This window comes from Triticum urartu, chromosome 2, assembly GCF_003073215.2.
Source record: "Triticum urartu cultivar G1812 chromosome 2, Tu2.1, whole genome shotgun sequence".
In the NCBI taxonomy this organism is placed as follows: domain Eukaryota; kingdom Viridiplantae; phylum Streptophyta; class Magnoliopsida; order Poales; family Poaceae; genus Triticum; species Triticum urartu.
In genome coordinates, this window is record NC_053023.1 from 52,882,152 (window position 1) to 52,901,058 (window position 18,907).

Here is an 18,907-nt window from a genome sequence, read left to right on the forward strand (position 1 = left end):
AAGAACTGCTGAGACTGAAGCCAGGAAGAGGAAAAGCTCTGAAGCCTCTCCTACTGCCCCCAGCAAGAAGAAGCGAAAGATCAAGAAATCTCGGGCTGCTCCCACAGAGCCCTTGATAGTTGAACCTATCTCTATGGTTCACCCCAACGCAGAACGACAACTGACAGTTCATGAGCCTGCTTCCACAGAGGCTCCTGAAGCTGAAGACATACCAGCAGCCGACCCCATTGCTGCTGAAGACATTAGTCATCAGGACAATGTACAAGATGATGCAGCCCTTCCTCAGTATGAACAAAGCGAGATCATCAGCATTGGTCGTCCTCTGACGCCAATTGCACAAGATGCATCATGGGAGGATCGCCCTCAAGAGGAAGAAGACAATGAGGCCCAGCCCACTCCAACCCCACAGGCGTCGTCTGCATTCCGCAGGCTTCGCAAAGGTCCAAGGCCTCAAGTCTATGCTGAAGACATTCCGGCTGCATCAGCCGCAGAAGACGCACCACAAGAGCCTACTCCTATGCTCCACCAAGAAGCAGTTCTCCAGGAGAACGTGCTTGTGACTGACCCTCCAGCTAGTCAAGCGGAGGCTGAAAATATTGAGGCTGCCACAACCAACACTGAAGCCAATGTGGAGCCCTCCCCACCAAAAGCTTCAACAGACAGCGAAGCTACTAATCCAGACACTTCTGTTCCTGAGTCTGCTGCAGGTCCTCAATTTGATTACCATGTTGAGCACAGGCCTCATGTCCAGAAGCCAGTCCCAAGGCTGCCAAGGTTCCCAGGTCCTGCATCAGCACCTGGCTCCTTTGACATCAATAGCTTCAAGGCAGACAATACGTTCTTCAACAGCTCCAAGAACCCCTATTCAAGGGAAAGGATTTCATCAGATAGGTTCTGGAGCTATCCTCAGCGCAGCTACTATTCATGCATCCTATACAACCAAGGTCGCATCTTCCCGCACAAGCGCCTTGATGTTGAAGCCATTGCTGGTCTGCCCTGCTTAGAGGAAGCGCTGGATTGCTTCAAGCAAGTGGGTCTGCTGCAGTTTATAACTGATGAAGAGCACTGGAATGAAGAGCTTCTGTTGCAATTCTATGCCACCCTACACATCAAAGGATACAACAGAGATCCGAAGACTTGGGACCTGGAGTGGATGACCGGCAATGTCCATCACGAAGCCAATGCATTCGATATCATTGAGCTCACCGGCCTGCCCACTCCTGGCGAACTATTCGAGGAAGGCTGTCCACTACACACTGAAGCTCTTGAGAGCATATTCCAGAGGCCTGAACCAAATATGAGTCAGATGCTCTCCATGATGAAGCCATTGCCCCACGATGCTCCTTATCCAACAGAGTTCTTCATTGAATACTTTGAGTACCTGCCCAGAACCATCTATCACATTATCCGGCGGACTCTCTGGCCTATTAAAGGGCACTCTCCAAATGCCAAGATCGAGGGTGCAATGAAGACTCTGATATTCTGTATCCTTCATGGCAAATGCTTCAACGCACAGGATTTCTTCATACGCCAACTCGCTGCATCAGGCTCAGATCTGTTTGGTTTAAAGTTCTATGCTCCTTGGGTAATGAGACTGATCAAGCTTCACTCTGCGATCTCATATCAGCCCTCAGCCCGCAACCATCGGATCTTCTTGCCAGATGTGGATACCTCTGCTGAAGCTATATATCCTGAGCCTGCCAAGCAACCTTTGAGTCTTCAGAATGCAGAACACCAGAGCTTCACTCAAAACGATGAAGGTGTTGAAGCCATCTCCAGGGTGTATCCTTTGGCTGGCACTACACGTGCGCCACACCCTGCTTCAACTGAAGCCACTGATAGTGCAACTGCTTCCAGACCCAAGAAGCGTGCTCGTGTTCTCAATAACCGAGAGCTTCTTGTGGCCCTTCATCAAAAACAAGATAGGCATCACGACTGGCTAAAGCGTCAGATAAAAAGCCTCTTGGTGGATGTTAATCGTCTTCAAAATCTTGCCACCAAGAATGCTTTCGTCACTCATGAAACCTGTCGTCGTACATGGAAAGGGCTATCAATGATGTGTACTAAAGCTGAACTTGAAGAGAATGGCTTCACTGAGCGATTCAAGTTTGACACCACACCTCCTAGAAGGGCTGTGATGCGCAACACACCATCACTTGAAGACTCTGAGTTTTCTTCATCTGCTGCCACAGTCACTGCCAGAATCATTGATGAAGAAGACGATGCTACATCACCGCCACCTGCTTCAGCACCTCCAAGCTCTTCTGCACCGCCAAACACCTCCAACGACCCTGCTGCTCCTGGGAACGAGTAGACACTCTATGTCTTCAAACCTTTTTGGTCCTTGCTGACAAAAGGGGGAGAAGCATATGGGTTGATAGTCTTCAAGCGGGTCCATATGGGCAGGTGCCTTATGCTTTGCTATATTTTGCTTCGTGCTTACAACTCTCTTTTTGCTTCATTTGGTTCTTTGAGTTGTAACACTAAAACTCGATGGTCGTCTGCTACTTGTTTGCCACCCTGTTTGCGAAGATAAATTCCGCATGTGCGACGATAAATTCCGCACTTATCTCATTCTGCAGACGTCCATTTTCCATTATGCATGTCATTATCTTCATATACTTTCACATGCATAGTGGATTGTCATCATAAGCTGAATTGGATCTCCACAAGTACAACCTGCCATGTGCATTTGCATTCCAAAAGCAAATTAACTTATATGCACATCTTCAGGGGGAGCCCTTGAAACTTATGAAGAAAATTCCTTATCCTTTACAATTTCACAGACTATATTCCCCGTTGAAAACTTCAACTAGTTTGTCATCAATCACCAAAAAGGGGGAGATTGTAAGTGCATCTAGTGCCACCCCTAATTGGTTTTGGAGTATTGACGACAAACCTAGTTGAGGGACTAATGTGTTTGTGAGAATTGCAGGATAACACAGGTAGAAGTCCCTCATTGATTCGGTTTTACTAACAGAGATGACCCCTAAAAATGTATGAAGACATTGAAGCCAAAGGTGGTATATGAAGATATTCACATTGAAGACTATGACAAAAGAAGACACGTTATGAAGCCTATGGAGCTCGAAGACTTGGATCTTTCGTAGTTCTTTTTCTTTTGTGTTGAGTCATAGGAACCACCGTACTGTTAAGTGGGGTCCAGGAGAAACAGTCAGAATGACTGAAGTGATGCCTAAACCAAAAACCTATGTCTTCGAGTGAAGACAATGAGAGCGAATCTTGTCCAGAGCTGGACAAGTCAGCTTTGCTTGTAGCCCAAGTAAAGTTGCCATGAGAGTTTGAAATCTGACCGTTGAGACACGTGTCAGTTCCTTAGTGACCCAGGGTCATTTCGGACAAATCAGGTCGGGTTGCCAAGTGGCTATAAATAGCCCACCCCCTACAACCATAAACGGTTGGCTGCTCAGATTTCAGTGCACGGCTTTTGTCGTTTGAGAGCAACCCACCTCGAAGCCTTTGAGAGAAAATTCCTAGCGAGGAGAAAAGCCCTAACCACCCAGAGCCAGAGAACATTGGGCATCACCTAAGTTTTCTTGTCTGTGTGATCTAAAGACTTATTACACTTGAGGACTGTGAATCCTCCAGACGGTTAGGCGTCGCGTTCAGAGCATCCAAGAGACATTGTGGATTGCCAGTGAACAAAGTCTGTGAAGGTTTGGGAGTCTACCTTGAAGACTTACCAGAGTGATTGGGCGAGGACTATGTGACCTTAGCTCAAGGAGAACACGGTGAGGACTTGGTGTCCTGAGCTGCGTGTTCAGGACTGGGTGTCCGGGACTGTGTGTCCTAAGGTTTAAATACCTAGCCGCTCCAACCAGACGTACAGTTGTCACAGCAACTGGAACTGGTCCAACACATCATTGCCTTCAACGAGTCACCGGTTTCATCTTCACTTCCTTTTTCTTACTGTTACTCATTGTGAAGCCATTGCATGCTTGCTCTATCTTTTGTCTTCACAACGTGAATGTATGATATGTTTGGCTTCATAACTTCTTCCTACCTGATCCTTATTACACTGCAGCTGTTTGTCTTTGTGCTTTCACTCTATTGAATACTTGACCATGGCTTGCCTAGTGTAATCTAACTTCCGCTGCATAGTAATAGGCAAAATCTTCGCTGTTTGTCTTCATAACTCCCACGTTTTGAAGACTTTCATAAAAATCGCCTATTCACCCCCCTCTAGTCGATATAACAGACTTTCAACGCCGGCGAATCTTACCCAGCTTCGGGGCTCTCCGTGGAGATAACACCCCTACTGTTGCTCTACGGGGTCTCCGCATGATCACTAGATGAACAAGTAGCTACACGATGCTCCGTGAGCTGTTTGGCGAGAGGAGGAAGAAGGGCATGGCTCGCTCTCTTCTCCTTCCTATGTGGTGTCTAAAACTAGCAGGGATCAACCCTTTGCATGGGTGCCCCGGGGGGTTTATATAGGCCTACCTCCCGGGGATACAATGGTAATCCGGCTGGGCGTGGGGCCCAGCCGTCAGTGTCTACACTTGCGGCTGCTGGGGCCCGCTGGCTGGTGGGTCCCACCGGCTGCCGGCTCCTTGATCGACAGGCAGGCCCCACTGTCCAGGGCCTTGTCGGCGGCTGGTTACTGTGGCTCAATCCTGGTGACGAGGGCTTCGCCGAGGTGGGCGTGGCTACAGTGCCGCCGTCCGGCGGGTGATCGCTGTAGCCTCACCGCGTCTTGTCTCCTTAATGGGGGCGTCTCCTTTGAGGGAGGTGGCAAGCCGGCTGTGGGGAGCCGGCTCTGTCTTGGGCCGACTGGGGGAGGCCTGACCGCCTTCGGGTGTCTCTCTGCCCGAAGGGGCCCACCGCCCGTGGGCCGCGCTAGCAGCCCGTCATGGATGACATCAGGGTCAACGTGGCAACAGTGCCGCGCCAGACGGGTCATGGCCACCCGTACGGCGCATTGTGCCAGGCGTGCTCCGGGATTCGGGGGTGGCAGGCTTTACTGTAGCCACGCCCCGTCACATCGCCGTTATGTGGATGCAGACTTCGAGGGTACGATCTTAACCGCTTTGTGGGAGCCGTCTTCTTGGAGTCGGCCTTCTCGCGGCCGGCTTCTCGGAGCCGACCCTCCCGCGGCTTTCTTCATGAGGGCTAAAGTCGGGTTGCCTTCCGATAGCCGGCCTGGGAGACAGCCGGCAAGGGGAAGGTGACCCCATGTCTTGGATTCTTGAGGGCCGGATCGGCTCGTAACTTTTTCAGAAGGGCCAGGGGGAGCCGGCTAGGCTACCCATGGTTATTTACTCCGACAATACAACAATGCAAAATAACAGCGACACCACCACAACCCACTCCAAGATCGCAACAAGAATACAAAGAGAGTCTTGCAAGAAGCGGTCGGAGTGCTCCATCGTGACAGAGGTATCCCAAAGAGACGACATTGCGCCCGATGAATCATGGACTCCAAGACGGTGCCTTCAGAAAGGGCACGACACCGGAGCACCGCCATCGCTGATTCAAAAAAATCATGGGTTTCACGAGCAAACCGAAGGAGGAGAGTAGCCGCAACGCCGCCTTCACGAAGGTAACCACGTCTATAGTTGCCGCTGCCATTGACCTGGTGCAAGACAAACAAGGATTACCCTGTCGCACACACTCTCCGCCTCCGAGACCACTATTGGTCGCTGAACACCGAACACCATGCCGTCCGCACGCCCATGGCAGGGGTAGTCGCCCATAGCCCGCACCACCCACGACCCACGCCGCTGCACCTAGCAGCCCGTTCCGGTCGCAGCCTGCACCGCCCATGCCACCATGCCGCCCGTCACGCCGCCGCCACAACACCGTCTGTAACCGCTTCGGCACACCACCGCGCCCGTTTTCCAATGCGGTGTCCATGCCTGCTCGATCTAGCCCAGGCCTGACCTCCTGTGCATGGAAGACGAAACTTCCCCGTCGCCGCCTACGCCGATCAGGCTTCGGCCAGCCACGCCCTTTGTCAACGATTAGGGAGGAGGGGGAGGGGGAGGGGGAGGGGGAACCCCGACGACGGTGGCTAGGATTACCCCCGATAGCTCACGGGAGCGACGCAGAAGGGAGAGGGGAAAGAGGGGAGGCCTCCTGACTAGCTCACCACTCGAGTTGTTTTCTTAGTAGCAAGGAGTGTACCGGAGCACACTGTCCATGGTTGAATTGCTGGAGGCTTTCGCCCTCAAGGCAGCCCAAAAAGCAATCAAGGGTTAGGTGTAGAATGCACAATTAGACTTTCTTGCGACAATTTTAGTAGCTAATGAATTAGAAATACATACATTCATGTGTGTTAAGACTATTTCTCCTCTAATTTGGCAAAAGCAAACTAGTCTAAAATGAAACAAATGGCCATTTTAGTGATTTGTTATCGATGCCTCACAACCATCACAAAAAAACCAAAGCTCACATATTAAATCTATTAGAGGAAATACTCTCAATATAGTTAAAATAAAAAGCACCTGACCAAACCACATAACTGGACGCTGTTTCCAGTCGTGGTCATCATTCGCAATAGCGTCCAGCCTGGATGCCGTTGTCAATAGCGTCCTTCCTATTTTTCAAATTTCGGCCCTATCATTATCATTTTTCTAATTGCTGCCGTACTAGTTACTATTAATAAAAAATCGGGCATGGGGTGGACAGCACCGACAAACTGATCCGACACGCGAGCTGTCGCTCTGGACGCCACGCAAGACAAGGGCATCACACCCCATGGGCCACTCGCGCAGGCACGCGCCCCACGCATGGGACCAGCGAACATAACCGCCTTACCTCACGCTTGAGCCATATCATGCAGGCGCGATGCAGGTCCTCGCGGTACACCACCACAACGAGACTGAGGAGGCGGGCACTCCAGCATTCCTCATTCTTTTATAAGCGGTCGCTACAGTGTAGCTTTTTCTAGGGAAAATTGTTTTTTTTTGGAAAAAATGGTTCGCTGTAGTGCGCCCCTGCAGTAAATAAAGTCAGTAAAATGCTACAGAAAACTGTTTGCTGGGCTGACCCAACTGCTCTGGCTTCAGCGAAGCCCTCGAAGAAAAGAAAAACTTGCCGCACACAAGCGGCGACTCTCCTTGGTCAGAGGTGGCGTGGCGGCGTGGAGAGGCTGCGAATCAATCCTCTCTCTGTGGAACGGCGGTGGCGGACGACGGCATCCTCGGCGGTAGCGGGGAATCAGGTAACGGCGCCCCTCTCCCCTTCTCGGTCCTCCCACTGGGACGGCGCCCAACGGCGGCTGGTCGATGGACCGACCGCCTGGAACTTGGTGAACTCCCGTGGAACTCCGGATTGACATTGGCGCTGATTCATCCTCGGGTGTGTCGTGCTCGGCGGTGACCATGCAATATTGTGTAGCAGCGGCGGCGCAAGAGCGCGGGTGCCGGAGAGGGCGCCGTATTTCTGGCGGAGGTCATGTTATAACAAGTACAGTAGTAGATGTAGGCATGTAGCACTGGATTCAGACAACAGCCAAAGCAGCCTTTATACCTCACCTCCCTAAAATCAGTAATGTTGCATGATAGCGCTCGCCCAATGCATCTCTGGATGCTGGTTTGAGCAGACGTGGGGAACATATTGGTTTGATTGTTACAGTTCCAGCTTAGGAGTGAAGAAATCAAACTGCCGTCGCATTCTATTGTTAAACGTTTGATGACTAGAGCTTCTTATGGTCCCAAGCTTGCAAAAAAAATTTAGAGCCTCCATTGTAATATTGGTCTGGTGTGGTTTTGTAATTTCACAAACTACTAACTGATGCGTTTGTGTGCCAGCTTCCACTTGTGTTCTAAGCAGACCAGATCAATCAAGAGATGAAGAGCAGAGGCACGTCGGTTCGCAGAGCGCTTGTTCATCCTGGACAGTATCACAAAAAGAAGAAAGCAATTGTGAGTCCCCACTAGCATTGGACCATGAATCCTTTATTTGTTTGCAACCAATGATTTCCACCTGCTATTGTTGTATACATATTGCTTCTAATTTGCAAGGTCCTCAATAGCTGGTGATTGTCTGCCAAACAATAGTGAATGCCCACTCTGAAAACGTGTTTGTCTTTGTGGTTACATGATGCATGCTCACTTTATTTTTTCTCGCTCAGTTTCAGGAAGGTGGGGTGGTGTTTTTCTCGTAGTGCAAGCACATCTAAGACTTCCGTTGCTTTGTTAATAGGACATCTCACACTCAGTTCTAACGGACAAATGTTAATGTTGCTATATAACCATGCTTATGCCTACTATTTGTGATACTTTAAGGACTACTTGTGTACAATTGAGTTCCTTGTTCTATTTCCAATCACTAACAATTCAGTTCGGACCATGTATCGTTGCAATCTATTTATGTTTTGAACTATTTAGGGACGGTCCCCTGCTTTATCTTGATTCTTTTTTTTTTTTGAAAATATTATCTTGATTCTTTCATGCAGCTGGGTAATAAGAGTCGTCTTTCTGATTTTATCAAGATTTTATTGTTTTGCTTCACGGCGACCCATAGCTGCACAACAGCTTCTTTTGTGAACCCGGTCATGGGAAGAAATTTATTTGACAACAAAATAAGTAGGAGAGAACAAATAATCCTGATGCGCAACTGTTTTTAGCACCTATGCAACCGGTAACCACTAGCAATAGCCTGGATAGTATCTACTGGCTACTGATAAAAACGTGCAGATTTGTCATGTTTGTGTTAATTTTGTATTGGTTGCAGATGTGCTTGATGTGTTGCTGGTTGACCATAGAAGCGCTAGCATTTGGAGATCATCTCCAGTGTCAGATTCATGTCATATTCTGTCAGCACTGCCGCTTGTGCCAATCGTGATTTTAATAGATGAATACCACTATGCCAGAATGTTGAGTCTTTTATTCATATAAAGAGAGAATAATGAATAATTGTTGCTGATCTTTATCTTGGATCATGCTTGCAGCATAGAAGCACTGCATTTGTTTGGTCATCTGGACATGACGACAATATCAAGCTCTTTGTTTGGACATCACACATGTATGTGCCTCTACTCCAACTTCACATCACATGTATATTGCCATTGAATCCAACATAGAGATGCTCTTTATTTATTGTTAGTTCATCAAATGCTTTAAGCTGCTCTTGATTTGATACAGAAAAGCTGGTTTATTATTGGTTCATCAAATAGTCTAAGATGCTCTTGATTTGAACGTGTGATGGATTAAAATCAGTTGCATTGAAAACTTGCCCCTAAAAACCATGTGGGCTTTCACAATAGTGACCGTGAGAGGTAAAGTGAGACAATTGGAACATTGGGTTTGATTGTACTTTAAAGGTGTCATATTATAATAGTGAGTAGCAGCAAACAATGATTTAGCACGAATCTGTCAAATTACATTTGATTTAGTTGACAATAATTTTTACATTGTTGCTCTGTCCTTGATTGACCATTGCATGTCCTAATAGAACTTAGATTATTTTGATATTTTGTAAGTTGGAATTTTTATAGTAGCGGATTATGCGACGGGAGGGCGACGCCGTGCTCACCGCACCTTTGTATGGATGGGCCAGAATAATGAGATTTTGCTGCGACTGTAACAGGGGCCTTGTTTCAGAAGGAAAGAATGGTTCGGGGATATTGCAACAAGACTCTTGTTGCAGCAGAGGGCCAAGCGCACCACTAGTCTTGTACTCTTGTTGCCTGCTAGCTCATGTGGGAGAGATCGGACGGCTATCAGGGGCTGTGGATGGCCGGCGAAGCCAGTGGTGGAGGACCCGGTCGGGCAAGGCCTGGCGGCCGCCATGCCTTGATTTGGCTGGTGTAGGCTCGGCGCGGCAGCGGTGGCCAGTGACCAAAGTTAGCCCTACCTCAACTTTGTCCATCATCCTCCACCACTGGGCGAAGCGGTCGATCTTTTAACACTATCACCCCGTGAGCGCATATGAATTTTGCATTTCATCAATCAAAACATAATATTTCCATCGCGCACCACGCCGTCACGTTACAATTTACAGCAGCATGTCCGGAAGCTAGAGACAGAACAGAAGCCCCGTGTCTGTGAGTCACAGCACGTAGACCATGCCGACCTCAAGCAGCGACGCCGGCGGCACGCGCAGCACGACGTCCGGGCCGCGGCAGTTCCGGCGCAGGAAGTTGTAGCCGTACCCGATGGCCAGCCTCCTGAGCAGCGACGACCCGGGCTTGGCCTTCACGTGGGAGTGGCCCATGATGAAGGCCGTGCCGGCCTCCCTCGCCTCGCACAGCTCGTGGAGCTCCTCCAGCATCTGCTTGTCCTCCACGTCGGGGCTCCCGGGGTCCACAAGGAACCTCACCCTCTTCACCACCCGCGGCGCCGCCGCCGGCATGGCCGTGAGCTCCATGGTGTTCGTCCCGTTGCTGCCCGTCGGGCTCTCCACGCGTATCTCCACGGACGACGCGCTGTCGTGGGTGTCGTCGTAGCTGATGCGGCGCCGGAGCGGGTTGCTGCCGATGACGGTGAAGGCGTTCTCGCGCTCGTAGTCGGCGTCGCTGCGGGCGTCGCTGCACCGGAAGAGCGCGTCGAGCCGGATGAAGGACGCGAGGCTCTCGACGAGCTCCGTCTCGAACGAGTCCACGTCCTGGTGCACGTCCCGGTACCCGTAGCGCACGATGCAGCGGTACGAGCGGTGGCCCGGCGGGCCGACGCGGCCGACGAGGTAGCGCTCGGCGGGGAGCACGCGCGGCACGGGCACGGACTTGACGCAGACGAAGACGAGCACGCGGTGGAAGGCCGGGAGGTTGGTGACGAAGCGGGAGAAGTTGGCGGGCACGCCGGAGGTGAGGTCGGTGTAGACGAGGCCGATGCCGGGGACGCGGACCATGCCGAGCCTGTCGCAGAGCGCGAGGAGCCACTCCATGGTGACCTTGTTGTGGAGGTCGAACTCGTACTTCTTGACGGTGGTGTGGTGCCACACGAACATGACGGCGACGAGGATGAGCGCGAGGAGGAGCGGCACCCACGCGCCGTCAAGGAACTTGGTGAGTGATGCCGAGAAGTAGAGCGCCTCGATGGATCCGAAGAAGACGAAGAAGGCCAGCGCCAGCACCGGCGGCCGGTGCCAGCACAGCATCATGACCAGCGACGTGAGGCACGTGGTGACCAGCATCACCGTGATCACCGCCAGCCCCGACGCGTTCCCCATGTGCTTGGTGTCGCGGAACCCGACGGTGACCGCGATGCAGAGCACCATGAGCATCCAGTTGATCTCCGGGATGTAGATCTGGCCATGGACCTTCGCCGATGTGTGCACGACCTTCACCCGCGGGAAGCAGCTCAGGGCCTGACTCTGGTTGATGATGGAGAAGGTGCCGCTGATGATCGCTTGGCTTCCGACCACCGACGCCATGATCGCCAGCACCAGCACTGGCCATCTCACAGCCTCTGCATAAATAAATTTTGGTGTTCAATTAGTGTCTGTTTACTGAATAAAATGGTAAATGCAGAACAGTGCAAGTCTTTCACAGATACTGTGCTACTGTAAGAATCATCAGCTAGCATTAGTACTGGTAATCTACTAATCCAAGTAAGCAGTAGGTCGGTTTTCGCCCGGTTTCTAATTAATCAATCAGGGAATTCTCATCTTTTAATTAATGATGAGGCAAAGTTTTTGCCTCTGTTTCAAAAAAGTAAGCAGTAGGTACCTGGAACTGAGATGTAGTATCCAATTTGGTAGCTTGAGTCGAAGTCATGGTGTTTGGTTAAATAGGCAGCTTGACCCATGTATCCTAGGATCAGTGCAGGGTACACCAAAGAAGTGAAAGCAAGCTGCAAAAGCAAGGAGCAGAGTCAAGATTTGCCCAAACAGCATGATGAGTTGAACAAAAATAGCGTAGGAACTGAACTAGTTGCTGAAATTAACCTGTTATAGTACCTGGATTGCACTGTAGGAGAAGTGGCCAAGATCTGCAAACATTGCTTCAGATCCTGGAAAGAAGGAAACATGTCAGACTGTTTACATTTGGACAATTCCCCTGTGTAATTTTGGCAAAAAATAAAAACTGTGTTAACCAATGTTTCATTTCATACTGAATTTTACCTGTCATGCAGAGCAGAATCCCTCCCAGGGACATCCAACCAGACTTCTTGGTCTTCTTCAAGAATTTGAACATGTATACGGGATTGAGTGCCATGTAAACCTGAGGGTTCCAGTAGATGATATTGTACACGCCAAGCGCACTCATGCAGATCAGCCAGGCTAGAATTATGGGAGCGAAGAGAAACCCGACGCGGTGGGTGCCGTAATGCTGGAGCGCAAACAGGAACACTATTATGGCACAAGTAATCGGAGTGACGGCATCTGCATGAGAGCAAAAACAAGAAGAACAAATGAGCATGGCAGAACAAGCGACAGAGAACTAGTCTAATAGTTTTCACTTTCTGGTCACTTCAGTCGGTACTGAAATAATTGCGTTTTGGTCAGAATATTTCAGCCACCAAATGATCTTCTTGAAATTTCAAAATATTTGGTTGGATTTCAATCGAATTCAAGTTATAATTATGGTCCTTTGGCCGGAATGAAAACCAAAATCACTGAAATTCAGTGATTTTGGCTGTGACTGAAATATTTATGAGACTTTATCGCATTTAACAGTTCTCTCATACTTTCTTTCAGTGCAATTTGTGACAAAAATTCTGACGTACAAGTCATGATACAGTTCTGCTAGACAGCTGATAACTGGGAGTATTTGGGCCCAGGTAAGTGAAGTAGGAACGAGTGACAACTTATCAGTTTGCTCCAAAATTAGTTTTTTTTTTGGTAATCCTCACAGTTTGCTCCAATTTTGCTAATTCCAGAAAAAAGGATTTCGCAAGTCCATAGGCATCATTGTGAAGTACTGTATCAGTTCATCAGTAAAGTCACTAGTGTTTACTTATTATGACCTATTGTGCAGTACTCTGTTCATTGATTTCAGACAAATCCAACAAAATCTTTAAATGCAAAAAAACAAATCTGCAGTTCAGAGTTGAGGGAGGCTCACATTCATGCTGATGCTTGGACAAGGAGAGCTCAAGCCCAGAAACAGCCGAGAACACTGCATTTGCAACAGACAAAAATCAACAGCAGTATTAATAAGTAACTGCTCCTCACTCCCTGAACTGAAGAGCCAACTGAAGAACAAAAGGCCAAAAAAGAAAGAACTTGGACCGAAAAAGTCTGAAGATACATACCGGAGATGACGGGGGTGAGGACGCCGTCGCCGATGACCATGCAGGTCCCGATCATGACCATGACGAGCAGGGCGGTCTTGAGGCTGCGGTGCGCCTCGAGCCATCGCCTGACGCGGGAGCCGTGGGCGACCTCCTCCGGCGGGCGCTCGAGGCTGTAGGTGGAGAGCTCCTCGTCGGCGAGCTGGCGGTTGGGGAGCAGGCTGACGTTGGCGTGCCTGCAGATGAGGGAGTAGAGCGCGAAGGTGCCGCCCTCGCCGTTGTCGTCGGCTCGGAGCACGATGGAGACGTACTTGAGGAGCGGGATGAGAGTGAGCGTCCAGAAGACGAAGGAGAGGACGCCGAGGATCTCGTCGTTGGAGTCGGTGTGGGTGATGTCGTCGGCGAAGGTGCTCTTGTAGACGTAGAGCGGGGAGATGCTCAGGTCCCCGTACACCACCCCCAGGCTCTGGTACGCCAGCAGCATCGTCGTCCGCCATGTCTCCCGCTGCATCCAACCGATTGATTGGCACCAGTTTCTGTCAGCATCGTCGTCTTGCTTAATTTTGAAAAATTGGGAATCTATGGCTGACCTTTCCGGGCTCCATGGCTGCCGCGCTCCCGAGCTCGACCAGGATCCGTCGGCCGTCGGCGAGGGAACGGCTACGCTCCTATGATTTCCTTGTGCTAGCTAGCTCCAAGAACAGAGCACATCATCAAGGTAAAGGCAACGCTGTTAACAGTCGAATAGATTGAACCAGCTGCCAAGAACAAGTTCGCCACAAGCACACGAACGGACGGACGGACGGACACCTCGAAAGAAGCGGGAGCTGGCAATGCCAGGATACGGCGCTATACTATACTAGTAGCATACGAAGGATTCAAGGTGAGTATATGAAGGGGGTTCGGAAGAGGACGAAGAGATCGAGGAAGCAGATAGATAGGGGAGGAGAATGAAGAAAGGCATCGGATACATATCCACCGAGGAAAACATGGTGGGTATCACACCGAGTGGAGTGCAGAGACGTGTCACGTGTGGTGGGGGCCCGTCCACCTACGACCTCCACAACTAGTGCGCCTCTCCCTAGCTGCTTCATCAAAGAGATAATCAACTCAAAAACTCACTCGTTCAGACAAAGTGAGGCCGGCATACTAAAATCCATGGATATGATGTGCACGCAGACACGGGCGGACCAAGCTTTTGGCCGGCCGGCGGCCGTGAGTGTGGTTGGGTGGGGTGGGGCCGGAGGACAAAGAAAGGCATGTGCGTGCGTGAACTCACGCACATTCTCACGGCACTCTGCCGACCCCTATCAACTATCATCTTCGACCTTTAGCTTTCGGGGGCGCGGACCAGGGACGGCCTCCCCCAGATCGCGGCTGCCGGCGCCGGCGCCCCGCGCTAATGGCGGGGCTCGCCTCGCATCTTTCGTGGCTACTAAAAATCTAGGCTTTTCTTCCTTTTCCGCTTTGCCGCAAAGCGATGCCGACGATTGGAGATGCCTCGCTGAAAAGATGGGTGTCTCTTGAGGGTTCGGCGGGGGGAGAAGATTGATTGATTGGTTGGTCCGAGATCGGCGAGCCGGCCGATGGCAACTGATCGGCATTCGGCACCAGCAACTAGGACTGCGAATGGATGGTACTAGTAGCACGGTAGTAGCGCTAGACATGCTCAAGAAGAATCTTGCATTCTTCTTCCAATTAATGCCGATAGATCTATGGGATCATTCCTTTCTTTATTATGGTTGTGCAGGGGAATCGATCGGAAGGGGAGAGATCCTTATCTCTCGCTGCAAGGGAAGGGAGCACGATACCCAAACAGATAGTAGTAGTATTGAGAAATGGAAGCTTCTACTGACCTTCTGTTGCAACCAGCAGGCGATGGAATGGAATGATGGACGCAGAAAAACGACGGGGGGTGGAGTAGTGGATCAGTGGAAGAACATCCGTGTATCTTCTTCTTCCTGACCCAAGCAACGGCAGTGGTGCTACCGTTGTGGTACTTCTTCTAGCGAGCTGGGATCCGCCCCGGATAAAATATACATATACGCATGGGCTCTGATCGTCTGATCTGCGTGCAACAGAGAGCGTTGGAACGGCCGGCCGGCCAAGTAGCGAGAACACGTGGGCGATCTCTTCCTCTATCTCCTCGTGGATCTCGCAATCGCAGCGCACGGTCCACCCCCGCGCCACATGATGGAGATCCAAGCGAATCGTCACCGCCACTCGCTCCCGTAGTAATTATGGGATAGTAAATAAATGACTAGTAGCATGCATGACAAGGCCGTCCGTTTCCTCCAAAGAGTCATAGTAGTAGTAAGATGGTGTTTGGTTCTCTAGTCCTAGGATTTTTCCTACTCCCAACTAAAAAGTCTTTAAAAAGTTTCTCCCTATTTGTTTTTAGAGACTAAAAAGTCCTTAGTCTCTTTCTAGAGATTATTAAATGACCATGTTACCTCTAGTATATAGAAAAATAACAATCAAACAACACCATAGGGTGGCGGGCCAATGGGTGCATGAAGGGGCATTGTTGGAAAAGTTCCAAAAATTCCCAAAAAGACTCTCCTTGAGAGTCTTCTTCATTTAGTCCCAAATGCCTAGTTTAGTCCCTAAAAAGTCCCTCCCGTTTGGTAAAAAAGTCTCTAAGAGGGACTTTTTTAGTCCCTACACAAAAAAGTCTCTGGAAACAAACACCCCCTAAATTTTAGCACCGTCGCGGACCCTCCACCGGCTGGGTGCGGCGCGGCGGCGCCCCGCATGGCATGCTACTTCGCCCGTCGCCGCATCAGACTTTTCCAATGTGATGGTGCTTATTCCCTCTCTCTCAGTTTACAGGGCGTGCGCGTACCCCTAGGTTGTCAATTTGACAAACCTTTTGGAATTATTTGGATTGCTTACCACATGTGTCAAGTGATGTCAATTTGACAAACCTAATACAAGTCATAGATTACAAAAAATATATCAATTTAAGCTTCAGATGTTTTATTTTCAAACAGTATAATTTTTGTGTTATATAGTTTACATTAGGGTGATAAAATTGGCAACCTAGATATACGCGCAAGACTTAGGCTAGTCATAGTGGGAGTAACTTAGGTAGTAACATAGCGTACTCCAATTTTTTTTTTGCTTATGTGGCATGTAGTTAATGAGGAGAGAGGTGTTGAGAGTAACATAATATGTTACTGTAACATAGCGCTTTCCGAGAAATGATGAGTCTACAAGCTAATAAATGAGATCATCTATGACACTAATACTATGTTACTCTGCACTATGAAGATAGTAATTTAGACTAGTATCATATGCATGACACTAGTATAAGTTACTCCCCACTATGGCCAGCCTTATAAACTAAAACCGAGGGAGTAGATGAGATGCTAAGTGCATTAAATATTTTAGCAACTTAACTCCCGAATGCATAGGTGCTTTATTTATAATAAGTTAACATCTAAAGTCTTTCATGTATTGGTTAAATTGTGTCATTTTAAGTGGTTTGTCTAGATTCTCGTGTTTGACATTGGTTTTTCTTGAGGTCATCAAAGTGCTTTCTCCTCTTTTTAAATATTATGTCATGTTATTTTTTCGTTTATGTAACATGCTTAGTACCTGTTTACGATGGAACACTGGGAAGGGCATCAGTCGCAACGCCTCCGCGTTGGCCGCATCGAGCGTGCCGTGTCCGGCGGCGATCTCGACCCCGAACGTGCCGTGGCTGCTCGCGTGCTGGGAGTGGGACGCGCCGGCTGCTCTGCTTGCCGCGCACGGCGAAGGCCACGGACAAGAGCATCGGTTTCGCAGGGGGCAAAGAACGTTCTCTTCTCTCCCGGTCTGCGACAAGTCGCCGGGATTTCCGGTCTACTCCTACTACTACGGTGCCCGTGACACTGATTGGCGTCGCGAGCAGGGGCAGCCTCACGTGCTGGAATAGGGTGGGTGCGAACTCGCTGGAGTACTACTAGTAGCACCGCTGAATGCATGCACGCACGCACGCACGCCGATGGGAATCGGAATGCTGCTTTTCGCCGCTGCGCGGACGGCTGCCATGCAGAGGCACCGAAGCTCTGCTTTTCCGAATGTATGCGCGCATTTTCCGCGTCTTTGGGTCTTCTTTTTAAGATCGTACATATGTAGATGTTTATACACTCGCCTATATGAATACACACATGCACGCATACTCTATCACTATAAGCATAGTATTTGAAAAAGTAAGCCGGCACATCATCTTAAGATTGACGAAGTCGACACAGACACTTACATAGTCGACAGGAACGTCTCCTCCAAGTGGCTGCACATCGATGGAAGGCCTGAAATAAATAAATTCAGAAAAATATGAGCACTAATTGATGTGAAGTCTATGAGTTGATTCTGATAGGTTGAGTATACACTATCCTCCTTACTATTCAATCATGGGTTGGTTCACGATTTTTTTTGAAAACACATCCTATATCTCTATTTCTAATGGAGCAGTCAGGAGGATTGCGTCCATGATTTTTGTTGTTCGTTTTTTTTTCCGTCTCACCTTCCACCGCCACCCCTTCACATCGGTTTTTTATCGTCTAATAAAACATTTCCTAACTAGCCACTTTTCAAATGGGTAGGAACCGATAGCACGTTACCAAACAATGAAATCCAGTTTCATGACAATCAATGCTAAAACCTTAACTTTTCTAATGCATCGAATCTTTACCTTTCCTAACAACCAAATCTTGTACTATTAAAGGAAAATTGGTGAATGATGATTCATCATTCAACTCTTTCATAATGGTACGTCGTGGCCTTCCCACACTTACCAAAACAATTAGTCGTACTTACCAAATCTCTACTCCTAAAGGAGAAGTCTGCGGTGGTGATGGTCGGTTTGGTCGTAGTTCGTTTCATTTCGTTCGCCTCGCTCCTTCGTTCCATCGCACGTCTCTATTCGCGCACGAGAAAAGGAAACATCCCCGTCTATGATTTCCCCCCACCAAATCAGCCCCTACTCAAAGAAAAACAAATTGCCCCACCCCTTTCCTCTCGAGCGAGGCTAGGTCTCCTGCTCGCTCGTATGTTGTCGCCATCCTCCCACTTGAAAGCCCTGGCTCTCGCCGTTGGTCGCCTCCCTCTGCGCCTCCTGACCCCCCCTCACCACGTGTCTCGCCTTGCCACCTCCCAAGAATCCAGTGACAGACGACTCCCGTATTTCATGGATGGAGTTTTCAAAGTCCAGACCGGCGTCGACGCCCTCTTCGCCCAGGCTGTCGGGTGCATCGACGTTGTCATCCCCCCGACCGTGTCACAGATCGGGCGGTGCTAAGAGGAGCCCAAGGGAGCTGTTGCTGTTAGCAAACACCGAGGCTATGATAATCAGAAGCTGCTGTTGTATACGTCTACTCCAAGTCATGGTAGAGTAACTATCTGGTTTTTTTCTGGGTAGGGAGCTCGCACCCTGTGCCGACCACATCTGGCGATCATGGGCTCCCCTAGAGGTGAAGATCTTCGCATGGCTCGCGGGGCGAGCTAGGCTGTGGACGGCGGATCGACTGGCACGAAGAAACATGTTGCACACACGGTTATGTCAGTTGTGTTGCTAGCAAGACGAGGATACCACTCACATGCTCCTAGGATGTGCATACGCTCGCGAGGTATGGTACAACATGATGCTTCCTCTGAGGTTGCACAGGTTCACTCCGGATGGCGCGAAGCCCCTAGTAGAATGGTGGCCACAGATGGTGGAGGCGGTGCCGGCAGGCCAAAGAAGACATCTGAACACCACCACCTTGGCCTTCTTCCTG

The 18,907-nt window shown here is 49.7% G+C and overlaps 1 protein-coding gene and 1 long non-coding RNA gene across 3 annotated transcripts; one reads left to right on the forward strand and one right to left on the reverse strand.

Annotated features, from left to right (window-relative positions):
- Nucleotides 1-6,983: 6,983 nt before the first annotated feature.
- LOC125535657 lies at nt 6,984-9,936 on the forward strand. Of its 2 annotated transcripts, XR_007294763.1 has the most exons (4): nt 6,984-7,186; nt 7,776-7,889; nt 8,918-8,991; nt 9,556-9,936. It is a non-coding gene; the product is annotated as an uncharacterized LOC125535657 (long non-coding RNA). The 2 variants fall into 2 exon arrangements; XR_007294762.1 differs by having other exon boundaries at nt 6,986-7,186; nt 8,918-9,936.
- Nucleotides 9,888-14,240, reverse strand: LOC125535656 (probable potassium transporter 9). Its single transcript, XM_048698729.1, has 7 exons — nt 13,733-14,240; nt 13,164-13,647; nt 12,974-13,027; nt 12,031-12,291; nt 11,866-11,918; nt 11,636-11,759; nt 9,888-11,375 (listed from the first exon to the last, which is right to left on the reverse strand). The coding sequence occupies exons 1-7, from the start codon at nt 13,745-13,747 to the stop codon at nt 10,018-10,020; spliced, it is 2,349 nt and encodes a 782-aa protein (XP_048554686.1). The 5' UTR covers nt 13,748-14,240; the 3' UTR covers nt 9,888-10,017.
- Nucleotides 14,241-18,907: the final 4,667 nt, after the last annotated feature.